The following is a 16,535-nucleotide window of genomic DNA, read 5'->3' as shown; positions in this document are numbered from 1 at the left end:
AAAAGTAATATATGGGATAGAGGAAAAAGTAGTTATTAATGATGTAAGAAATTGAATATATTACCATATGTTACTAATAAAATTGTTTTAAACATAAAGAAAGTCTGCAATCCTGTCACCTGAGGAACATTCCCTTGAACTCAGTGGGAGAGACTCTGAGCAAGGGCAGTATAAGGCCATGATGCAATGCTGCAATCCTATCCACATGTACTGGAGAGTGAGCCTCCATCCATCTGATTTCTAAGTAAATGTACATGCGATTAGACTGCAGCTTCACACACTCTTAGGTTGGGAGGAAGTCCCATTACACTCAGTGGACTTTCTTCCTGTGTGACTTAGTTGCAACAGACCTCACAGTGTAAGAACCTTGACTCAGAGTAAGTCACACTGAACTCAGTGGGGCTCATTTCAAAAGAATGTGGACTTGGGCAGCCACCCTCCAGGCTCAACCCAGGTCTCTCATAGATGTATATGGTCTGGCTGCTTAGGTACATGGGGAATGACTGAATGTATTCCAGGCAACTGAATGTATTCCAGGCAACTGACTTGTGCTACTGCTGATGCAACATCTGCCCAGATGAGCCAGTGTTCAGCTTCTCTTTCTGCTGGCAAGTATGATATCTACATGGAGCACTCCTGTGCAAGACAGAGTCTGTTATGAACAGAACAGCCTGTGACATTCTGGAGACAGCTGTGAGCAGTATGGATTTGATGGTGTCAATGAGTGCAGGATGTGTGAAATGACCATTTGTCTGCCCTAATAGCCCCAGTTCAGAAAGCTTACCTTTGAGGATGTGTGGCACAGAGGCAAATCTATGTGGGAAGCACTGTTGAATTAAAATGGCAAATCAGTGTGCCACAGAGTAGGAACTAAAGTTCACGGAATGTTCAGGATGTCAGTCAGCAGCATCTCCTGCTTGACTTCACTGTGGGGTTGAAGGAAGAATATGGTCCCTCACAATGCTGATCAAGCTAGAGAGCAGGACTTTGTTTCAGGGTTTTTGAATGGCGAACTTTCTGGACTTGCCCTTCATGGTGCACAAAGGATGAAGCTGCTCCTTTGTTGCAGGACAGATTGCTGTGGCCTTCTGGCAACTCTGGATACATTTGAAATACTGATGATGACCACTATCAGTAAAGGACCGGCTTTGTGCCCTTCCCTTGCAGATTCTAAATACAATATTAACAGCATTGGTAAAGGCTGCTTCTTTTTTCTTCAAGCGTGTTGGGGATTTCGCTTTACATACATTTATATACACTCACAGGAACCATTTTATATGGAGGGCTGTGGGAGGTGGGGCAGTGGGAGGACAAAGTGGGGGGGGGCATGGGAAACAGTGTTGGGGATAGAGGGGGAAGAGGAGGCTGTGGGAGACGGTAGGAGGAGGTGACAATGAGAGGACAGGGCAGGCAAAAGGAGCTGAGGATGTCAGAAGCCAGAGGCAGAAACCATGAGGGAATTCATTGGCCTTCCAGCAGACCTGGTTGTCCACTGTGAGAAGATGATGATGATGATGATGATGATGATGATGATGATGATGATGATGATATTGGGTTTATATCCCGCTCTGTACTCAGAGTCTCAGAGTGGTCACAATCTCCTTTACCTTCGCCCCCCAAACAGACGCCCTGTGAGGTTGGTGGGGCTGAGAGAGCTCTTACAGCAGCTGCCCTTTCAAGACAAGATGCTGAACTAGATGGACCACTAGTTTGATCCAACAGAGTTATTCTTATCTTAATTTTCCTGTGAGTTTCTCATGGGTCCATGTTTGTGAATATATCTAATTCTCAACATGACCTCATCTGTAGATTTTTAAATCCAGAGACTGGGGCCATGGATAGACAAGATAGAAAAGGCCCAGGTTTACAGAAATCTGAATTCTTTAATCCTGGTCCAGCCCTGTCTTCAAACTGATTTTGTACACTAGAATCATAGAATAATAAACTCATAGAGTTGATCTCTATGATTCCATGATTCAGGTGTAGAATGTCAGTTTGGGAATAGGGCTGAACCAGGGTTATGAAGCTGCTTTACACTGAATCAGACCCTCGGTCCATCAACATATTGTCTGCTCATTAAAGATCTAGTGTGGAATTGGCACATTCCAGAGACAGCTCTCACTGCTTGATGTTAAGGGAATGAAAGACATTGGTGGAAACCAGTTTGTTCTGCTTTACACAGACTTTTTTTTTTTTTGCACTGTACTTCTTGTGGGCTGCATAACCAAAGGGGTAACTGTCAGCTCTGGGACTATCCTCAATTAAAGAAGGCTTCCAGTGTGGTCAGAAAGTTGGCTTTATTGATAGATAGAAACAGTAGCAATACATGTCTGTGTCAGAACTGCCTCACCTTTGCGGGTGGCCACAGGGCATAAACGGATACTTGTGACTGTTAAAATAGAACAAAGCAAGCACCAGGCACCCTCCCCCATTCTTAAGACAAAAAGGTATTTCAGCATACAGAAATATAAAAAAGGCAAGGCCCCTTGACACAGGATCAGCCCTCACAGGACCCCCCCCCCCAAAAAAAAAACAGATAAAAGGAGTACTTGCAGCTGGACTCTGTGGCACTGTACTTCACTAATACGCTTGCCAATTCCCAGTCAGGAGCAGGAGATCTCCTAGTTTGGAGGCCCTCCCAATGCTTCAGGGTTATGAGAAAGCGGGGGAGGGGTGAATGTCTGCTGGGCATTCCATTATAACCTATGAACCGGTCCCCATACGGTATAATGGAGAATTGACCCATGGGTATCTGGTGCTCTAGGGAGACTATTTTTGAGGCAGAGGCACCAAATTTTCAGCATTGTATCTGGTGCTTCTCCTCAAAAAACAACCCCCAACTTTCAAAAAGATTGGTCTCGGGGGTCCAATTATGTAGGGTGCCCCATCCTCCATTATTTCCAATGAAGGGAAGGCAATTAAAAGGAGCACAGTCCCTTTAAATGTGATGGCCAGAAGTCCCTTTGGAGTTCAATCCTGCTCCTCACAACCTGGCTCCACCCCCCAAAGTCCCCAGATATTTCCTGAGTCGCACCTGGGAACCCAACCCACGTCCCTGTCCTCCTCATGCTCCATCCCCAAATCTCCAGGAGTTTCTCAACCTGGATCTGGCAACACTACCTCCCATCTGCTGCTGGTGGCCAGGGAGAACCCGGCAACACTGCACCTCTCTCTGAGCCATAGAGGGGAGGTGATGCAGCCAGATGGGTGGAGGTCTAATGGAAGGCAGCACAGCCTCCCTCTCCACCACCATGTGAGCTCTAGAAAGGTGGCAGTGCAGGTGGAAAAAGAAGGAGTAGAATCTGACAATGGGGCCCATTGAGCCAGCGGTGCGGGGGTGGGGAGGATGGAATCACACCCCTGTCAGTCTGGTTGTTCTCTACTTTTACTGCATTTTAATGCTCAGAAATTTAATTCCTACAAAATCCTGCAGCCAGGATGTTGACTGGAGAGGCCTGTCTTGACTCATTCACACTAGCTCCTACTCAATGGTGCCCTTGCCAAATTTGGCATTTGCCTAGGGCGCCAGGCTGGGGGGCGTGCCAAATTGAGAGGGAGACAGAGAGAGCAGCTTGAGGAGGAGGCGGGGCCGTGTGTGTGTGTGTGTGAGAATGTGGCATGAGGTGGTTGGGCCGTGGGTTGTGTGTGTGTGTGCATGTGTGATAGAGGGGGGAGTGAGAGAGAGCAGTGCGAGGTGGCAGCAGCAGGGTGCTCTGTGTGTGCATGTGTGTGTGCATGTGTGTATGTGTGAGCAGTGGTCATTTTGTAGAAAAATAGGTGGTGGAGCTCATCCAGGGATTGTTATGCAGCTGCACCTACTATTCAATGGACAAGGAGGTGGAACTCTCAGAAAGAGGAGGTGGAACTCTCAGAAAGAGGAGGTAGAACTCTCAGAAAGGTTCAGGAGCGGCGCTTCTGTGAGCTCCCACTGAATCTGAGGCCTGTGTGTGTGTGGGGGGGGAGCAGAAAAATGAGAGAGAGAGGTGCAAGGAGGAGGCAGGCCATGTGTGTGTGTGCATGTGCGCGGCCCCTGCCCCATGTGCAGGGGCCTCCAGCCCATCTACGGTATCCAGGAGGAGGGAGGGAAGGAAGTAGACCCCTCAGCATATACTCCAGCCCTCATGGGATATGCCCTGTGCGTCCCCCTGCCACTGATTCCGCATTCCAACCACCCCAGTGGTGTGTGCCCTTTTCTGCCACCTGCCTCCCTCAGGGGTGCCCTTCACCCCACAACCTCTGCCGTGCCCCCACCCCCCTGAACTCCCTTCCTGCTTTTTTTTCTCCTCCTGAGGGCATGAGGGGGTTTCCCCCCTCAGGGAGGAAAGGGATGTGAGCCTGCCACCTCACTTCTGCCCTAGTTATGGGTACCCTCCCCACCCTTCTCTGGCTTGGCCTATGGCCTGCAGGGGGGCAGGGCCCACCAGGCACCATGGAAGAGGGCGACCGGGGGCAGGGCCTTGCTGCCTAGGATGCCACACACACTAAGGCCGCCCTTGCTCACACTTTGTTTCCTGGCCTAATTCAGGGTGCTGGTGTTGATATTTAAGGCCCTATACCATCTGGGACCAGCATAACTTAAGGACTGCCTGCTCCTATATTATCCTATCTGACCTCTGCAGTCACATTCTGAGGCCTCTGCCTACTGAAGTGAGGTGGCAACCTGAGAGAAGGCCTCCTCCATGAAGAGTTTTTTGTTTTGTTTGGCATTCCATCAGGGATTTCTCCTTCTGTGAGCTTAGGCAGATCATGAGGAGGAGGACAGAAAGGGTTGCATCAGTGTTTGGTTATGGCACTTTCTTACATACCCAGGGAAATGCTGATTGCCACTTTGGGACAGGCAGCAATTTTTCTTTAGGCCAGTTTGGGCAGAAATCCTGGAGGTTTTTTTGCCATCTTCTGGACATGGAGCGGGGATCACTGTGTGTGGGGTGGGTGAGTTATTTGTAAATTTCCTGCTTTGTGCAAGGGGTTGGACTAGATGACTCCGGAGGACCTTTCCAACTCTACGATTCCTGCCTTATGTTTTAATTGTCATGCCTGTGTTACTGTTAGGGTTGCAAGCCCTTGGCTAGTTGGCTGTCCACCCTTGGTGCAAACCAGGTAGGCTGTTGAATAGTGTGGCTGAACCCAGTAAGTCACACCAAAGCAAGGGGTGCAGGTAGCAAAAAGGTAGAGAAAAGCATGACCTCATCTGTGGATCTTTACATCCAGAGACTGGGGCCTGGATAGACAAGACTGATAAGGGAAGAGATTTCGCACATGTTTGGAAAGACAGGGACATTGGCGTAGTGAGATGACGACATCAGTACAGGATTTATAACCAAAAGTGATGTCATGATGTTGCACAGCATTCTAGGAATCCCCCAAGCTTCCTCTGGTTTTTACGATACTGCTGCAGTTCCTAGAGTATCACATAATGCTGTTCCTGCCATCTTTCTGATCCTGCTGCTCCATTGATTCTTCTTGAGTTTCGTTGCAGTAGAATTGGTGAATTAATTTGCACTTTTAATAAGATATTACATATATTTTGTTTGCTTTTTGCCTCTATTGAGCAGCAGCAGGAGCCTGGAATCTAGGGCAATTCCAAATTTTAGTTTCACTTCCAGTTGGACTTATGATTTGTTTGATAATGCTCTGTTTTTTATTTGTTAAATGTGCATGGTGGCCCTGTTTGAGCAGAAAGGCTGCATACAATATTTTGTAAATAAAATATATTTAGTGTCTGTGCAAATTTAACATCACAGTTCCAGGCATGCATTGTATCTGGCACACTGTTTAACACTAACAGTCTTTAGAAAAGTTCACTCAGGACATTTTCACAGCTGTTGTGCTCTGTGTGTGATATCTAGCTACCGTGGAATACCAGTAAGTGTTATTCAGAGGTCCTGTCCTAGCAAGGAGTCTCATATGGCTTCACTCCAGTCCTTAGAATATCTTTAGATGCTTCTTTCTGAAGTTTGCGTTATTTCCTGGATTGATCTATAGTGTTTTCTCTTGTCCTTGACAGGTTGTTTATAAGAATAATGACATCCGTCTGGAGCTGTCTCGCTTGGCAAGGATCGGTGACACAAAGATGAAAATCTATGGAGACGTGAAGTTCACATGTGAGAATGTTGCCACGCTGGACCCCATCAACTTTGAGACACCTGAGGCCTACATTAGCCTGCCTAAATGGAACACTAAGCGAATGGGTTCCATCTCCTTTGACTTCCTCACCACAGAGCCTAATGGGCTCATACTCTTCACTCATGGTAAACCCCAGGAAAGAAAGGATTCCAGGAGTCAGAAGAATACCAAAGTGGATTTCTTTGCAGTGGAACTCTTAGATGGGAACCTCTATCTTCTCCTTGACATGGGCTCTGGAACTGTCAAAGTGAAAGCCACTCAGAGAAAAGCAAACGATGGAGAATGGTACCATGTTGATATCCAGAGAGACGGCAGATCAGGTAAGGAGTCAAGATATCTGGCAAAAGTTGAGCCTTATTTTCCTCTATTGTATAACACAGAAGCTTTAACAATATCTGAAGAGGAGGATAAACTATTGTATAGTAAACACCCCACCCCATGTCATCTAGGATGGAATGGGATTTTGTTTAATTCAGAAAATGGATATAACATAAGCTGGTGGTTTTAAATGCACTTTTAGTCCTCTTGCCAGTTGCTGATGTAAGAACAACTGGACTTAAAAAGAGAGCTAGCCCAACAAGCAAGAAATCAATGGCTAGGTATCCATGAATACCCTCTGTCACATCATACACATACATACAAATGTGAGAGATTTCATTAGCATTAGTGAAACTCTTTTGGTTTCTCTGGAGATTCTGTGAGTGTTCATGGTACTCATCCATTCCTGGACTTGGCAAAAAGTTCTGACAGAATACATTTGTGACTTATTTGCAATTAGACTCCTTACTACAGGGAGCATAAAATATAATATTGTACATTATTAATGTCAGGGATCTTTAGGCAAGATGTAGAGAACATAAGAACATAAGAGAAGCCATGTTAGATCAGGCCAATGGCCCATCCAGTCCAACACTCTGTGTCACACAGTGGCAAAAATGTATATATAATTGTATATATAATTGTCATGTGTATATATATATATATATATATATATATATATATATATATATATATATATATATATATATATATATATATATATATATACACACACACACACACACACACACACACACACACACACACTGTGGCTAATAGCCACTGATGGACCTCTGCTCCATATTTTTATCTAAACCCCTCTTGAAGGTGGCTATGCTTGTGGCCGCCACCACCTCCTGTGGCAGTGAATTCCACATGTTAATCACCCTTTGGGTGAAGAAGTAAAGAAGAGGAAAGGGTGTCACTCTTTTCCGCCGGAGGTGAAGACTTTGTTTTGTTTGGTGCTGCCTCAATGATCCACTTTTGTGCCTTATGTTTTAATTTGGCGTGTTTTTGTTTTATAGATTTTTTTTTAAGCTCTGGCTTTTAATTGATTCTGTGATGCATTTTTATGCAGTTTAAATTGTTAGCTGCGTTAGTAGCCCTGCACAGGCAGAAAGGCAGGATATAATTGTTATAAATCAATCAATAATCAATCAGTCAATATTGGCCAAGCCCCCTGGGTCAAACTTGATTGCTGCCTTGCTTGAGTGGTTGTCATGCTCTCTACTGTGAGTCTTCAAGGTCATTCCCCATCCCGCTACTTGAGGCCCTTTGTTGAGAGGATTAAACCTGGGGTGGGGGTGGGTTATGAATGTAAAACACGGGCTGTGCCATTGACTGAGCTACGGTCCTGAGCTTTCTTTAGTGTCCTTTGTGACACACTGTAATTCAGATCATTGCTGCAGTATTTGAACAATTAAAATCTTTGGGGCAATCGTGCACCAATGTATTGTGGTTGCAGCAAGTAATTATGTAATTTTTCAGACATGTACTAGTCTCTAAGTAATCCTAAAATGCAGACTGGTGCAGTCATAGCATGAGCTCATGTAGTGGATTAAAAAAAACAACAACCCTCCAGCAAGAGGGTTGTTCTGCACCACACCTTTCTTGATTGAAGAGACTGTTCATCTTTTTTCCCAAATCTTCCTGCACCAAACTGCCAGATTGAAGTAAAAATAGCCTTTTGAAGTCCCTGCATCATCACAGAGGACTAGGTTGAATGTCCTTTATATGTCTTCTATCAGCCTTATGATTCTGTGAATACACTGTCTGACAGGTTTGGTAGAGGGCAGTAAAGTCCTGTAGGACAAGCTCTCCCTGTCATGGTTTTATCTCCTCTGAACTCCTTGTTCTGTAACAAAGCCTTCACCTTTTACCAGGATTCAAACCACAAAGAAACATGACTTGTGTTACATTTGGGACCACCGGTTATTATGATTTCTTCTTCCTTCCCTCAGGTACCATATCAGTGAACAGCAGACGGACACCATTCACTGCTAGCGGAGAAAGTGAAATCTTAGATCTAGAAGGGGACATGTACCTGGGAGGTCTGCCTGAAAATCGGGCAGGCCTCGTGCTTCCTACTGAACTCTGGACAGCCATGCTGAATTATGGCTACGTGGGCTGCATCCGAGACCTCTTCATTGATGGGAGGAGCAAGAACATCCGACAGCTGGCAGAGCAGCAGAATGCTGCTGGGGTCAAATCTTCCTGCTCACGGCTGAACACCAAGCACTGTGACAGCTACCCCTGTAAGAACAATGCCGTCTGTAAGGATGGCTGGAACCGCTTCATCTGTGACTGTACTGGTACCGGCTACTGGGGGAGAACATGTGAGCGGGGTAAGTCCAGTTTCTTTAGAGATCTTGTGAACTGAGCTAACCATATGGCCTGTGTTTTGGGGGAGTTTTTTGCCATCCAGTCATCTGACTTATGGCACTCCCTTATGTGGTTTTCAAGTCAAGAGACTTCAGAGGTGGCTTGCCATTGCCTGCTTCTGTGTAGCAGCCCTGATATTTTTTTGTGGTCTCCCAGCCAAACACTGATCAGGGCCAACCCTGCTTAGTGTCCAAGATCTGACAAGATCAGACCAGCCTGGGCATTAGCTTAGCTCAAATGCACCTTACCTGACAATCTTGCACCTGAGAACAGTAGCTCTTGGTAACTTATCTTGGAAAGCCAGTTTGGTGTAGTGGTTAAGTGTGCGGACTCTTATCTGGGAGAACCGGATTTGATTCCCCACTCCTCCACTTGCACCTGCTAGCATGGCCTTGGGTCAGCCATAGCTCTGGCAGAGGTTGTCCTTGAAAGGGCAGCTGTTGTGAGAGCCTTCTCCAGCCCCACCCACCTCACAGGGTGTCTGTTGTGGGGGAGGAAGGTAAAGGAGACTGTGAGCTGCTCTGAGACTCTTCAGAGTGGAGGGCGGGATATAAATCCAATATCTTCTTCTTCTTATCCCAGGAGGTTTATATATGATGGAGCATCCTGACTATGCACGCAACTTCCCAGAATTACACCCAAAATATATACAAGGAGCTGGGATTCCCATTATGAGTTCTATAGTTCTTTAGGGGGAAGTATTATGAGAATTTGCCCATACACAAACATAAATGCTCACCATATCAGTCCCCACCTTGTTCACCAGTAGAGAATAAGAAGCCAATTTTTCAAGTAAGTTGTTCAGTAGTTTGTTTCAGCTATTCCTTCCTAACAGTACAGTACTCTACAGTTGGCTTTTTCTGCATGTGCATTATCACAGAGCCCCATCCTTGGTGCACCACTGCTCCACTCAGTAGGCAGCTGTTTATATAGATAGTCAAAGAAATCACAAATCAGTCACAAATAGATCCTGTAATTCTTTTAACCCTACCATTTGGTGCTCATCTAAGTAGTGCTTAGTGACGTTAAATGACTACCAATCTGTTTGGATAGGCAGAATTTTCATGCATGTGTAGCTTTGCAAAAATTCAATACAGACCTGTTTAGCAGGCATTCAGGTCATCAGTGCTGAACCAAACAGACTGGTTGATCAGGTTATGTCTGACCGGTAGAGCTGAACATGGTAAGTTCAGCTGCCAAGCATGGTTGCTGGAAAGTTCATGGCTACACATGCAGAATTTCTGGCTAGAGACTTTGCTTAGTTCAACTGAGGAATGGGCAATTCAGAATCTGTAGACAATGAGGAAACCTGGGGGTGCAGTTTTGGGAGTGTCGATGGCTTTTTGAACATGACTTTTTGCAGTATGTACTGAATATACCTGTCTTGCTTTAAGACATCTATACAATATTATGTTTAAATAAGTAAGGACATTCCAATGGAAGACCAATTTAAATTGGGAAACTAATCTAGCCACTGTTTAAAGACTGTCAGTGGGAAAGGGGGGAGCTCACAACTTTCTAGGTAGCTGATTCCACTGTTGAACAACTCTTACTGTAAAAAACGTTTTTTCTAATATCCAATCGCTACCCTCCCACCCTTAATTTAAACCCACGATTGTGTATCCTCTCCTCTGCTGCCAACAGGAACAGCTCCCTGCCCTCCTCTAAGTGACAGCCCTTCAAATACTTAGGGAAAGCAATCATGTACCCCCTCAACCTCCTCACCTCCAGACTGAACATCCCCAAGTCCCTCAACCTTTCCTCATGGTGGTCTCCAGGCTTCTGATCATTCTTGTCACTCTCCTCCGCACCTGCTCCATTCTGTCCACATCCTTCTTGAAGTGAGGCCTCTAGAACTACACATAATACTCCAGGTGCATCTTGACCAATGCTGTGCAGAGTGGGATTAGGACATCTTGCAATTTGGATGTTATACATCTGTTGATATACCCCAGAATTGCATTAGCCATTTTTTTTGTCACTGCATCATGTGGGCTGCTTGTATTTAACTTACGGTCCACCTGAATCCCAAGATCTTGTTCTCGCACACACTGTTGCTACCCAGAAGTGTATCCCCCATCCAGTATGTGGTGTTCATTTTTTGTTACCCAGCTGTAGAACTCAGCACTTATCCTTGTTAACATCTGCCCACTTTTCTAGCATGCTCAGATCTCATCGAATTCTATCTCTATCTTCTGGTGTGTTCACTGCTCCTCCCAATTTTCTGTCATTTGCAAATTTAATGAGAACCCCCTCTACGTCCTCATCCAGATCGTTTATAAAAATACTAAAAAGTACTGGGCCCAGAAGCAAGCGCTGTGGCATCCTAGTGGACACATTCCCCCATTCAGATGAAACACTATTGACAACTACTTATTGAGTGTGGTTCTCCAACCAGTTCCCTATCACCTAACTGTTCTAGAATCCAGTCCACAGTCTTCTAGTTTACCCATCAGGACATCATGGGGAACCTTGTCAGAAGTTTTACTGAAATCCAACAACATCAACATAATTCCCTCAATCCAGTCACTTTGTTACTTGATCAAGGAAGGAAATGAGGTTGGTCTGGCAGGACCTGTTGGGGACAAATCTGTGCTGACTTCTCTAGATCACCAAGTTCTCTTTTAGATGCTTGCAGATGGATCCCTTTAAAATCTGCTCCAGTATCTTCCCTGGAACAGAGGTCAGACAGACTGGCATGTAATTTCCTGGGTCATCCCTCCACTCTTTTAATTTAATTTTAAAAAATCCTTAGGAAGGCCTCAAACTTTTCCCAATGGAGTGGTAGTACAGTGGTAGGATCCATCCCATCCCAGTGGTAGGATCCATCCCACAGTATACTATTTACAGTCCAGGAATCAACTTATGCTTGTCACTTCTTCCTTATAGACATCTCAGTCTGACCTTAGACCTATACATGAATGGAGGTATTAAAGCTTGGACAGGTGTGCTTGGTAGGCAGCATGGGAAGTGGATTTGCAGCTGTCAGGAGGATTGGGGACAGGTCATGGTTGGGGATGGGAGTGGCAGTAGCATGAGAAGAGTTTCCAGTGATTCCTAGACCTACCTTCCATCACTTCTGGGGCAACACTGGTGACACTGTCAGTTTGCAGCAGTAGTGTGTAACAGAAGCTTGGGGCGAGGTATCTAACCTCCACAGTAGGCTTGGCGGACCTAACTGGAAGACATGTTCTTGATACTGTACCATACATAGGGAGAAGAGTGATGAAGGTATGATCTGATATGGGCCATTGTGAGGAAGTTATTTTCTGGTGGAAGAAAATCCATGTTTCTCACACTAAACCTGAAAGTAAACTTTAGACTGAGCATAATAGGTTCTAGTTGTGGATTGCTGTATAGATGGAATAGGTCCTCTGTGTTAATCTTTCATAACCTGCAGATCTTTTGAAGCAGGGAATGTATTTATCTACAATAGTCTCAAACACTTCTATGGTAGTGTTTGTAAAAGCATGTAGGAATTGTTTTAATGGTGACTCTATGATGGAAGACAAAGTATACTTTGTACCTTTCTGAGTATAGTTCATCTAATAACCCATATCTCTGTTTGAGGGCGTAGTCCTACTTAATCAAGGAAGACTTGTGCCAAGGGCAAATCTAAAAGAGGCAGAGCTTTGCTGGGTACAGTGGATGTCACACCACCATTTCCTCATTGTCTGTTCTGACTGTTCACTTAAAGATGTCTGATTGGAGATATACGAGGCACAATTATTGCAGGTGCAGGCAGCCAAGACACATCTATTCTTGACCAAATGAGAAGAAGCTTAGTAAATGCAAGACATTTGATCTATACACTGTTCAGATTCCAGACGGTCCCATTAATTGTCATCCCCATATTGTGCCTGGTGCGGTGCTCAGAATGAACTTAGAGTTTAAAACACACACACACAATCAAACCAAACAAGTGGCACAAGGCCCTTCTAATGAAGAAAATGGAATTTTCTAATTTCCTTTTTTTCTGTGGCAAATTTATTGGCAATATTAAGAGAGGGGTCTTTCTGAACCATAGACAGGATCCTAGTTTGCTCTCTTCACTCTCTCATGCAAATGAGAGAGAGAGAGAGAGAGAGAGAGAGAGCTGTTGAAATGAAGGCTGCTGTTTTTAAGACAATGTGGCAGGAAGGAAAAAAGAATAACTGATGTGAGAGACAGAACTGACCATTTTAACCTTCCTGTTGCTATGGTGCTGCTATAGACTGCCTCTTTTGCCTCTGTGAGAGCTACTGGACCTTCCCAGCCTGTTCGACTAAGTAATGGTTCTATTGTGCTTTGACCAGAGGAGTTTGAAAATGGACTATTTTGCTCAGAAAATTCACACCAATAATATTCAGGTGTTTTTTTTAAAGAAATTGAACATTTTAGATAGGCCTTTGTGCGTTCTGACTGAGGTCATTGGCCAGTGTAGCAGATTAGTGAAAGGCAAAATGGAGGATGCCTTCATGATGTTTGCCAAGTTAACATTTCTTTCTATTACTTTTGTCTGCAAGAGTCAAGGTTGTGTGTGAACTTTGCTAAGAGGCAAATGGGCAGGCTTACAACTAGAGGCCAATGTCAGACAGGCTGAAGACAGTTAGTCTGGTGCCACATAGGATTGCTCAGTTTTTCCCCTTCAGCAATGAGTTATTCCAACCAAAGCAAGGCAGCTGTGGAGGGATGTTTATGTATGTTTATATGAAAATGCCACATGGATACTCCTCTGACCAGCAGCCCAGGTGGTGCAGGGGACCACTGTCTGATACACCGGGCTCCCAGTTTAAACTGAGTGGAACCAAACTCTCTGTTTAGTTGATGATCTAGCCCAGGGGTAGCCAACGGTAGCTCTCCAGATGTTTTTTGCCTACAACTTCCATCAGCCCCATCAGCCCCAGTCAGCACGGCCAATGGCTGGGGCTGATGGGTGTTGTAGGCAAAAAACATCTGGAGAGCTACCGCTGGCCACCTCTGATCTAGCCCAATTCAGAGGAAACAGCTTCTAAGAGATTGTTTTGCTATGTTTATGTAAAGCTAACACTGTAGTAAGTGTGATTCAGATGGACAGGTTGACACCCACATAATATGGAACGTTCCCAATCAAGTGCTCAGACTCCCAGCTTTCCTGCAATATTGTATTAATTTTGTATCATCAATTAATATTTCACTTCCAAGGATTTTTGGAATTATAGCTAAGTGAAGGTACTGAGAATTTTGTAAGAGAATCCTCTTTTCCTCATAGAACTAGAGAATATGGCCGAGGACCTGTCCACCTTAGGGACCGTCTCTCCCCACATGTTCCCCAGAGGGTACTTAGATCTGGGTCGCAGAATTTACTGTCAATCCCTGGGCCGAGGGAGGTGAGACTGAAGGCTACCAGAGAAAGAGCCTTCTCAATTGCTGCCCCCCACTGGTGGAACCAACTCCTAGAAGATGTAAGGGCCTTGCGGGACCTTGCCCAGTTCTGCAAGGCCTGTAAAACAGCTCTATTTCGACTTGCCTTTAGTTAAACCACAGTATAAGTAGATGCCCAACATCGCTGAATGTAATGGTACCAACACTAGCACCAAAAATTATTTTAGATTATTTTAAACTGTTTTAAATTGTTTTAAATTGTTAATTGGTAATGATTGTTAATTTTAATTGTTTGCTTACTGCTCATAAGAACATAAGAGAAGCCATGTTAGATCAGGCCAATGGCCCATCCAGTCCAACATTCTGTGTCACACAGCGGCCAAATACACACACACACACACACACACACACACACACACTGTGGCTAATAGCCACTGATGGACCTCTGCTCCATATTTTTATCTAACCTCCTCTTGAAGATGGCTATGCTTGTGGCCGCCACCACTCTATTGTTTGGGTTTGATTGTTGCTAGCCGCCCTGAGCCTGCTTCAGCGGGGAGGGCGGGATATAAATGCGAGAAATAAATAAATAAATAATAGAGTTCCCAAGGATTTTCTGAGGTTTAATTCTGTAATATTCACCCTCCAATAAAATCAATGGAGTCAGGACCAGCCTGAGATGATCTGCCACTTTAGGCAGCAGTGCCGTGGCGCTGCCCCCCAAACCTGGCCAGCAAGCCAGACTTCAGGGAAGCTGTTGCAGCAGTCCAGCTCTGCCCCTTGAGCCCAGCTGGTGAATTGGGCAGCTCCACCCCTGAGCCTAGAGGCCAGCGAACGAAGGAGCCCATGATTGCAAGGCTCTTTTTGAGCTGGAGCACTTGCGTTCCAGCTCAAAAAAAAACCTGGGGGGAGGGCATCCAATTTGACACCACCCCAAGGCTGCCATCCTAGGCAAATGGTGGCATCCTAGGCAAATACCTAATTTGCCTAGTGGCAGAGCCAGCCCTGGATAGAGTAAAGAATTCAGAAAATCCCAATCAGAACAAATAGATTAATAAATTACCTAGAAGAAGTATTACTCTGTACCATGCTTCTTAGTCGTATGAAACCTCCAGTATTAGTTAAGGCTAAATATTTAGGAGACCAATTCTAACCAGGTCTATACTGAATTCTACTACAGTCTATTCAATGAGGTTTACTCCCAGGAAAGTGTCCTTAGAATTGCACTGTAGGTAACAGTTCTGCTCCCAGGTGTTTATTCTTGTTGCATTGAAGTCAAGATGTTCATGCATCCATAAGTGGTCATGGGAATGTGGCCTAAGGGATTAACCATTAAGCATACCACTTTGAACATTGTTGAAGTTGCTTGAAGCACAGTTGGCATGGTGGTCCCATAGTATTATATAAGAAAACAAGGTGATCACATTGGAGCATGCACAGTAGCAACCTCACATGCATTCAGTAACAAAAAGATGGTTCATTAAGCAAAAGCTACAGAATTACCTTTCTCTATTCGACCAGCAAGGTCCATGTAGCTCATCTGTTTCCAAGAGTGGTCTGCCAAATGCTTTTGGAAGCACACAAAAGGGGCAACGGGGTGATGGCTGTCCTCCATTGCATGTGTCCAATCTGATATTACAAGTGTACTGTCTCTGTTAGGATGATAATGAATTAGCCATGGATAGTAGTCATGAATCTGTCCTCTGTGGATTTGCCTAGTTCCTTTTTTAAAAAAAATGTAATTTCATGATCATCATCTAAACTTAAGACAATGAATTCCATAAGGTAGTTATCTGTTGTATGAAGTAGTATTTTTTTAGTCTGTCCTGAACTTATCTGAAACCAACTTAACTGGATGACCCCAAGTTCTAATATTCTGAGAAAAGGGGGAAAATGCTCTTTTTATAAGTTTTATAATTATATAAACCTCTGTCATCATGGCTTCCTTTTCCCTCTATGCTACAAATAATTCTTGCCTTCTCTTTTAGTGAAAGTGTTCCAGTCCCTTAAGCATTTTAGTTGTCCATTTCTGTTATTTTCTCACTCTTTGATATACTTATCAAAATGGGGCTACCAGAAGAGAACACATTATTATAAATGTGGCTATACTAGTTTCATATTATGACATGGTACTTCTTGTTGTATTTTCAAACTATTTCCATAAGAGTCCCAAACACTGGATTTTTCTTTCAGTTGTGATGCTTTGAATTCAGAAGTGCTGATTTGAAGTAGGTTTCTGCCACAACTTCCGTCCTGAGAAGCCACAGCCAATTCATAGTTACAATGAGAGGATTTCCCCCAGTTCTGTTCACTGATCGATGCATCCTACTTCTCCCAAGGATCAAAATACATAAGATGCTACAACT

The 16,535-nt window shown here is 44.5% G+C and overlaps 1 protein-coding gene across 22 annotated transcripts in view; it reads left to right on the top strand.

Annotated features, from left to right (window-relative positions):
* Nucleotides 1-16,535, top strand: part of NRXN3 (neurexin 3) — a 1,739,678-nt gene that overhangs the window by 455,730 nt on the left and 1,267,413 nt on the right. For all 22 annotated transcript variants that reach the window (XM_060262987.1, XM_060262986.1, XM_060262972.1 and 19 more), the window contains 2 exons: nt 6,008-6,446; nt 8,406-8,789. In XM_060262987.1, the coding sequence (XP_060118970.1) occupies nt 6,008-6,446; nt 8,406-8,789 (823 nt within the window). The remainder of the gene's footprint in view (nt 1-6,007; nt 6,447-8,405; nt 8,790-16,535) is intronic.

This window comes from Heteronotia binoei, chromosome 21 (genome assembly GCF_032191835.1).
Source record: "Heteronotia binoei isolate CCM8104 ecotype False Entrance Well chromosome 21, APGP_CSIRO_Hbin_v1, whole genome shotgun sequence".
Taxonomy (NCBI): domain Eukaryota; kingdom Metazoa; phylum Chordata; class Lepidosauria; order Squamata; family Gekkonidae; genus Heteronotia; species Heteronotia binoei.
The sequence above is the reverse complement of the archived record's forward strand: the minus strand, read 5'-3'. Positions and strand labels throughout refer to the sequence as shown.